The 8,669-nt window shown below is 36.7% G+C and overlaps 1 protein-coding gene across 1 annotated transcript; it reads right to left on the minus strand.

Annotated features, from left to right (window-relative positions):
- Positions 1-2,465: 2,465 nt before the first annotated feature.
- Positions 2,466-3,341, minus strand: LOC141628568 (uncharacterized). The gene has a single exon (XM_074441692.1). It carries the CDS (start codon positions 3,339-3,341, stop codon positions 2,466-2,468), a length of 876 nt encoding a protein of 291 aa, XP_074297793.1.
- Positions 3,342-8,669: the final 5,328 nt, after the last annotated feature.

Consider the following 8,669-nt stretch of genomic DNA (forward strand, 5'->3'; position numbering starts at 1 on the left):
CTGGAAGTGCACTGAAGGTTTTATGTGTTTTTGAAATTTGGCCGTATTCCCAGCCGGTGGACCGGCAGCCGGTCTACTGACCGGCTGGGAGTGCACTGTAAGTTTCTTTTGATTTTCAATATTAGTGTGTTGTCCCAGCCGGTGGCCCGGCGGCCGGTACACCACCCGGCTGGGAGTCCCCTGTTTGTTCTATTCCACTTGCGACTTCTAATAATGATTGAGCTATGCATGCATCTTCTTTCCTATCGATAATTGGTTACTTTAAGACTCATTAATGTTATGATCATGCATAATGGTTATGGTTCTTGTTCGGACCCGAGTGTGACGTTTTACATTGTGAGACTACTCGACATTCCCTATTTATTTTGCCCTCGGACATTGGGTCACGGTTAGGTGCCATTGTTTCCGAGTTGGGCTATTTTTCCTTCCGCCTTTTTCGGACCGGGGGTCACGGTTAGGTGACAAGGTTCCGCTTGAGGTTACTCGAGTTTCGGGCACGGTTAGGTGTACCATATTTCGAGTCTTGGATACGATTTGGTATCGTTTGTCGAATCGGGTGTCGTCCATCCCGAGAGTCTGGCCAGGTTTAGACTAGGACCATATTATGATCGTCGTCCTACCAAGAGGTTGGAGTCTAGAGGGTTGTCTTGTTTGAGTCTATACTTTGTAATTTGTCTTACATTTGAGTTGAGTCAATATTTGACCGTTTGACCTAATTATTATTCTCTCATTTATGCGTAACTACTCTTATTGCATTTTGTATACTAATCATGATTTTCGTAATGCCGTAAGTATTTACTCTCATGCTTGTTTATTTAATTAAATTCCTAATTACTTGTATTTTGACATATTGTGGCTGGGAGAACCCTGAGTTACTCCCCACTGACTGTGGCTTTCATATCTATTATGAATGACAGGTTGGTGATGAAGCTAAGTGGGGAAGACCGTGTGAGCTAGCGAGTTCTTACCTCGGACCTTATTTAGTTATCATTTAATAGACTCACCTACTTTTCGAATTGATGTTAATTCGTGGGATATCTTTTCCCCAATAAATAGACTTGTGTTGTAAACTTAAACTTAATTATCTAAACTTATCTATCGTGTTGGTGATACCTCGCGTTGGACTTCACTAGAAACTTTAAAAGTTTTAAAAATCTCGTGTTTCCGCCACGATTTACTAGTTATATTTAGTTGCCTCAACGAGGGGTGTCACATTGCCTAGGCGTCCTTTCGGGTTTTCATCTAGCCGGGATACTTTTCTTTCTTTTTCTTTTCTTTTTTTTGCTGAAATAAACACACCACACAATTAAAAATGTATACAAATGGGAACAATTCTCTCTCCCCACACTTGAATGAAACATTGTCCTCAATGTTGCAAGGACATAATAAAGGTAAAAGGAGAACAAACCTCAGTCAGACGACTCAATAAACATGTCAATCCTGAACATCGCGTGTAATAGAGCAATCCACGCACTACACCTCCTCCCCACACTTGGCCATTAGCATCCTCCATAAAGTACACGAACAACAAGGCCAACAAAATACAAGATTAACCAAAGAAGACAAACGTCCCTTATTACTCCGATCCTAATCAAAGGACCAAGTAGCTCCAATAAAATATGTGCCAGCAACAGGTTGCACATAAATAAAATACTTCTACAACTCCGAGCTTACATGGTCAATCTTAATCTCCTCTACGCCAAATCATCAAACCATCCAACCGCAATAGCAAGGTGCCCACAACAACGCACCGTGGTTACACCACACCATAGCCTCTATCCTACCCAACCAACCTTTTATGTCTCCCTGCTTATGTCCCCAACACCAGAAATCAAGGCAGTTCCGATTGCTTTTTTTTTTCCTTTTTTTTTGACTTTTCGTTTTTTTTCACCTTTTTTTTTTGTAAAAATTGCACACACAAATCTATGGGTTGCCTCCCAGAAGCGTTGTTGTTTTACGTCATTGGCTCGATATCTCGCAGAGTGGTAAACCACCCGACTTAAGTAAGAGTTTAGAAAGTTACCTTACCAATGGCACGGGGTGAACACTACTTGATTTGATATATATGACTTGTGTTGCTTTAATTTACCGGAGCCCTTCCGGCGAATTAGTTTATCAAACCAAGTCTTACCCTTTCTTTTACCAGCCTCAACATCTTTAAGATTCTCCCATAGAAGGATACACCTTTTCAGTTTAGGCAGATAGTCCTGCAAAATTTCACAAGTTTTGCTCGGAAATGCTGGCTTCCAGCTTCTCATAGAATTATGGTTAGTAGCAATAGCACAAAGAAAATAAACCATAGAATTAGTTAATTTAGGTGGATTAATTTCAAATTTAACCACCCTCCCATTAAACTCCATAGTCAAGGAACCATTTGGAACATCAATTCGGGTTCCTACGGTCTTTAAGAATGGTAGACCTAATAAAATTGGGATTGCATCGACCTCTTGTGCCATATCCAAAACCTAGAAATCTGCTGGAAAAACCAGCTGATCTACCTTAACCATTACATTCTCTACTACTCCCCTTGGGTGAACACTAGACCGATTATCAAGCTGGACCACCACCATAGCTCTCTTTAAAGGACCAAGCTTAAGAGACTCATAAATATGGAAAGGAATGACATTTATCGACGCCCCTAAATCTAACATGGCTCTTTCAAACCGTGTATCACCTATAGTGCAAGGTATAGTAAAGACACCCGGATCACTAGACTTGGGAGGGGTCTTACTCTTAAACAAAGCCGACACAAATTCACTAGCTTTACCCTTTGGCTTTTTCAAACTACGTTCCTTTTGATTTCTTTTAATTGTACAAAGTTCTTTTAAAAACTTTGCGTACCTAGGAACACTCTTAAGCAACTCAAGTAAAGGTATATTTACCTCGTATTTACGAAAGGTTTTGTAAATATCATTGTCATGCTCCTTCTTCTTGGTATATTTTAAAGCCTCGGGAAAAGATAGGAGTGGCTCATATGAAGGCATAGATGGTGTTACCTCCTTGAAATTAGATGCATTCTCTTTTCTTCCATCTTTCAGTAGCTTATCATCTTCCACCACTAACTCTTCTTCTTCTTGGATAATCATCACCTTAGGCTTAGCTTTTGGTTTTTCAATCTCCACCAATTGTCTACCATTTCTCAATGACACAACACTCACATTCTCCCTAGGATTTGGGATTGTTTGAGACGGTAAAGAACCTGATTGTTTAGCTTCCAACCGATTGACCGCAGTAGCGAATTGACTAACTTGATTCTCAAGATTCTTGAAATTCTGATTATTTTCTGCTCTATCTCGAGTGACACTAATGGTAAGAGCCCGAATCATTTCCTTAATAGACATTGATGAACTCGGTGTAGCTTGTGGTGGTGCCTAAGGTATGGATGGTTGCTCTTGTGGTCAAAGAATGAACTGACCTTTGGGAGGGCCAGATGATGGGCTAGCTTGAGAATTTCCCCAACGGAAGTTGGGATGAGCTTTCCATCCTTCATTATAAGTATTAGAGTATGGATCCCATTTCTTGTTTGGAATACTCTCTCATACACCATTCACCGTTTGAGAATCACCCTCTTGCATTTGAGGACACAAATTGCTAGGATGACCCTTAGTAGAGCATATACCACAAATAACAGTCATTTGTCTGCCAGATAACATATCACGGAGTGTGGAAGCACTATTATCAACTTTTTCCTCCAAGCCAGGATTAACACCTATAGCACTCACTCCTCTCCGTGAAGGTCTTCTCTCAAACAATCTAGAGGTCTCAGCTAGCTCTGTGATAACCTCCCAAGCTTCATCTGGATTCTTGTTGGCTATAATTCCTCTACAAGCAGAGTGGATCATACGACGATCATCTTGGTTCAGTCCACCACAAAAATACATGATGAGATCATGTTTGGAGTAACCATGGTAGGGGCAGCTGGCACATAACTGCTTAAACTTCACTAGGAACTCATACATAGTTTCCCCGTCTTGATGCTGAACATTACTGATGGCTCTTTTCAGATGAGCTAATCGAGAAGGAGGAAAATATTTCTCCGAGAATGCCTTCTTCATACCTACCCAAGTAGTGATACTCCCCGGTGGTAGATAGTTTAACCAGTCTCTCGCACTTCCTTTAAAGGAGAAAGGAAAGGCTCTCAGTTGCAACTGCTCGTCTGTAATAGCAGGTGGTTTCATACTAGTGCACACAATATGAAAGTCCGAAAGATGCTTATTTGGATCCTCAAAACTCGTCCCACTGAAACTTGGTAACTGATGTATCAAACCAGAGTTCAGTTCAAAAGTAACTCTATCATCCAATGCTGGAAAAGTGATGCATAATGGCTGAACAGCAAGATTTGGAGCTGTGAGCTCCTTTAATGTGCGGGTCTCTCTAGCCATAGTCCAAGTTGTATCAGAAATTTCCGAAGTGTCTGAATCAGAGTGTAGATCAAACTCGGAATCCGCGTTCTAAAAAACAACTAACTGACTCCCGCTGATTTGCTTCAACCTGAAAAGTGTCCGCTCAATCTCTGAGTTGTAAGGCTCGAGTGGTTGGTTAATAGAACGAGTATTATGCATAAAAAAAACTAAAACACACTAAATAAAACAAACTAAACTAAACGAACAAACTAATTAAGACTCTATACTACAAAACACAAAAATCAACAATTGCCTTCCCCGACAACGGCGCAAAAATTTGGCAAGCCGAAGTCGTATGCTCCGAAAAATAAGTAATAAGTCCTATTACCTTAACGAAATAGTAGAGGTAAGTCGGGTGTCGAATCTACAGAGAAGGTAATGTAATTAAATGTGTACAAACAACAAGAGAGAGGGGGGGAGGGGGGTTGGTTGATTGATTATAACTAATGAACTAGTAAGACAAAACAATTAGTAAATAAGATGAATTCAGATGATTAAAAGGTCTTGGGTCAACAAACATCCACTATCAACAAACTAATTGGTCTTCGATTGTCTTTAATTCAATTACTCTCAAGTACTTTATTGTGGAAATACGGGTTTCCTTCTTCCTCTTAAGTTTAGTCAACTAACTCGAAACGCGATATTAGAAGAACCTAATTATTGGACAATCTAAACCACGCGTCTAGATTTAATCCAACAACAGCATTAACAATCCAAGGAAGCAATAAAGATAACGATCTTTAACATACGCGGTTAATGATTTGAATTATATGTTTAGTCTCTACTTCGTCCTAATAACGATGAAACGCATACAAATTATTAGGGTAAAGTTTGCTACTCTAGTCTAGATGAATTGAACAATTACGGATTCAATTTCTAAACTTGTAATAGATTAAAGTAAACAATTACCAATTGATTAGATTAGCAAGAGAAACAATAATCATAAAATAAGAGTAAGAGACATAAACAATACTTGAGAAATAAAAGAGAGAAAGAACAATCTCACAATTAATTAGTCAATAGCTTCCATCTCTCGATCCAAGAAAGGGAGGATTAGTTCCTCATAATTTTCTAAGCAAAAGCAGTTAGGGTTCATGAGTTCTCCCCAAAATTACAACTTATTGAATGAATGATAGAATCGAATAATATGAACTTGATACTTAACCTAATAAAAATAACTAATAATAATAATAATAAAGTAATCAAGTTTAGGAAAGGACGAAATAAAGCACGAAACTCGTCCTTGAGCTGACTGACGCACGCGCGACCCGCATGTAGCTCTGGCCAAAAATGTTGTTCCGTGTTTCTTCATTCCTCTGTGGGCTTTTTCATATTGATGTTAAGGTTTGTTGGAACAAAGAGACAAGGCCATGTTGTGTTGTCTCCTTGTCTTCATGCTAGCCCAAAGTCAACGTAGTCCACATGCTCTTCATCCAAGTTGGGCCAAATCTATGTAGTAGCATTCTTATAAAAACGGCCCAAAGACACTACATAACTTCACTTAATTTCCCAAATACCATTAATATGATAAATGAGAGAATTAATACAATTATTCCTCTAAAACTCCACTTCTTTTAGAAATAGTCACCCAAATTGACATTCTTATACCATATAAAACCCGTCTTATTACTCATATTTTTAACACCAATAAATCACGAGCCCATTTTAAGCAATCGGGAAAAATTGGACTCTCAATCCACCCTTGAAAGACAAAAGTTAGTAGATTTATCAATTATATCAGAACATTAGATCATAACTTCTATATGCCTTTTTTATACTCTGTAAATGATTCTATGCTCATGATCAGGGGCAGAGTCAAAAACTGATTATATATAGGGCTAGATTGTCATTAGAATTTTTTTTTTTAAAACTAACTATTTAGTTAAAGAAATTTTTTTGTGTCGTCCATGACGGACCGTACTTCTTACACCTAAGCCATTATAATAATTACATTTGGTAGATTTCCTTTAAGTGTAAGGAGTACGGTCCTTTCGAAGGACACACGAATTTCTCCTAGTTAAATTTAGCTTCGTTAGGTTTTATTACATAATTTTAATCAAAAACAAAATCCAATCCTATTGTTTAATTTTTCACAAATATATAACCAAAAAGTCACTTTATAATTATCCAATTTTTGACAAATATATCACAATTTTTACAAGGTTTTTTTTCATTAATTATGGTAAATATTAGTTTGTACATTAGTTTTCGATCATATATTCTTAAGAATACTTCTCTAATTAGTTTCTTATCGTGTATAAAAAAACCGTTTCTCATAATTTACGATTGTTAGAATAATTTACCATACATTTAAGAAACTTAAAATGTCTAACTTCATCATTAGAAAAGTTTGAAGGGCCTAGTTGTGGAATTTAAATAAAATTACGGATCTAATACCACCACTACGGTTTAATAATCTATAGACCAGAAAATAACGAATATTAAATTTTAATGTCCTAGAAAAGATAAATAGTAGGAGTAGCGGAGTACTAGCCTATACTTGCAGGGTAGTGTTGAAGAACAAAAAGGAAAAAGAAGAAAAAAAAAAAACCTGCACTTGGAATTGAACACGAGAATTTTAGGTAGTTTATCATATACTAACCACTAGACTCATTGATTTTACTGATCTCTTAAACCTTTTTATTTTTTTTTTATCCTTAAAAAGACCCTGGGCTAAAGCCTATATAGCCCAATGATTGGGTCCGCCCCTGCTCATGATAAAAAATTTGTTGTCCCATTATCTTTGTACGTTATTTATAAATTACATGAAATTAATAGATATTGTCAGTAGATCTGTCAAAACTTGACCCAACTTGTACACCCGACCCACTTTGACCCGTTTTTCAATGTCAAAGATCCGTTAACTTTGACCCGCATTCCGATTGGCCCTTATCCAAAATGACACGTTATTTTAACATATTTGCAGTACTGTGCCGTGTATAATGTATCAATTTTTCTTTATAATTCCCATACAAACTACAAAATCGATAAAATGAGATTTCTTCCTTATCTTTTGGCAATGTTGTACGTGTATGGCTATTCCAAACCCTTTGGTTATACACGCTCTCGTAGGTAAATACAATTTTCCGTTCAACAACTTCTTGTATAAATGAGAAACTGAGTCAAACTCAGGGTGTCTAAGGCCACGGGCGATCACGGATGTAGGAACCGGGCCTCCGCTTTTGGTCACCATATTAAAAGCTTATATTAATGAAATTCAATACAAACTTCGAACTATAATATACTTGTGCATTTATATTGGGGCCTCATTTTTCCGTGTCGCACTGGGCCTCCATTTGTTTTAAGATGCCCCTGGTCAAACTCATGGTATTCTACCCGTGTATCATAATGTCTTAGTCATTTAATATAATTTTTCACTAAAAATAGTTACTTGGTTAAATAAAAGGGTTTGAGCCATTAACTATCTCACTTAAAAGTCCTTCGAAAAATTAGAAAAGTTGATCTCCATTTTTTTTGTTAGATTAATCGGCTGAAAAACACAACTTACTGTTAGATTATACCCAAAAAAATAGATTAATAATCAAATAAGAGTTAGTTTTGTGTGAGGCGGTTTTACACAATAAAGTTGTAAAACAGAACAAAACACCAATCAATATCTATCTATATTATTAAAGGAAGCTTTTTTCGAGTGATTATAGAGTCTCCAACTTTTGCAAACTACCGCAAATAAATCTATATCTTAATAATTTTTAAAATAAAGTATTTATGCAATAGAGTTTGAGAGATGTTCAAACTGGAAAGGTAGTACCGAAATATATCACAATATATAAAGCGGTATGATGATATCCTACCAAGCATACTTTTTTCTGTCTAATTCTATTCTTTCTTACTTTCCTCAATGTTTCATTGCAATTTATTTATTTGTCTGCAATCGTGTTGTTTTGTTTGTTGCAATTATTACGTTTGTGAATCTAATTGTTCTTACTTAATGTCAGATCCATGAAGAATATCAAGCAATCTCACCATACTACTCCGACCTGCATATTAGACATAAAAGTAATCTCAAAATTCGGTAGCAATTCTTCATCCATGCGGACCATGCCTTATGCAGATTTTTTTTTGTTGGTAATTTTTAGCATTTAAAATCTCAAACATGAGATCTTTTGTCGTTTTCCACTGCTCTAATGATTTTTATTTTGAGAAAGCAATTTTACAATTCCTCTGCTCTAATGATTTTTATTTTAAGAAAGCAATTTTACAATTCCTCTGCTCTAATGATTTTTATTTTAAGAAAGCAATTTTACA

Source organism: Silene latifolia, chromosome Y (assembly GCF_048544455.1).
Source record: "Silene latifolia isolate original U9 population chromosome Y, ASM4854445v1, whole genome shotgun sequence".
In the NCBI taxonomy this organism is placed as follows: domain Eukaryota; kingdom Viridiplantae; phylum Streptophyta; class Magnoliopsida; order Caryophyllales; family Caryophyllaceae; genus Silene; species Silene latifolia.

Excerpts from the sequence above, each read along its gene's own strand:
- LOC141628568 (XM_074441692.1), bottom strand. The coding sequence starts at position 3,341 with ATGTCTATTAAGGAAATGATTCGGGCTCTTACCATTAGTGTCACTCGA.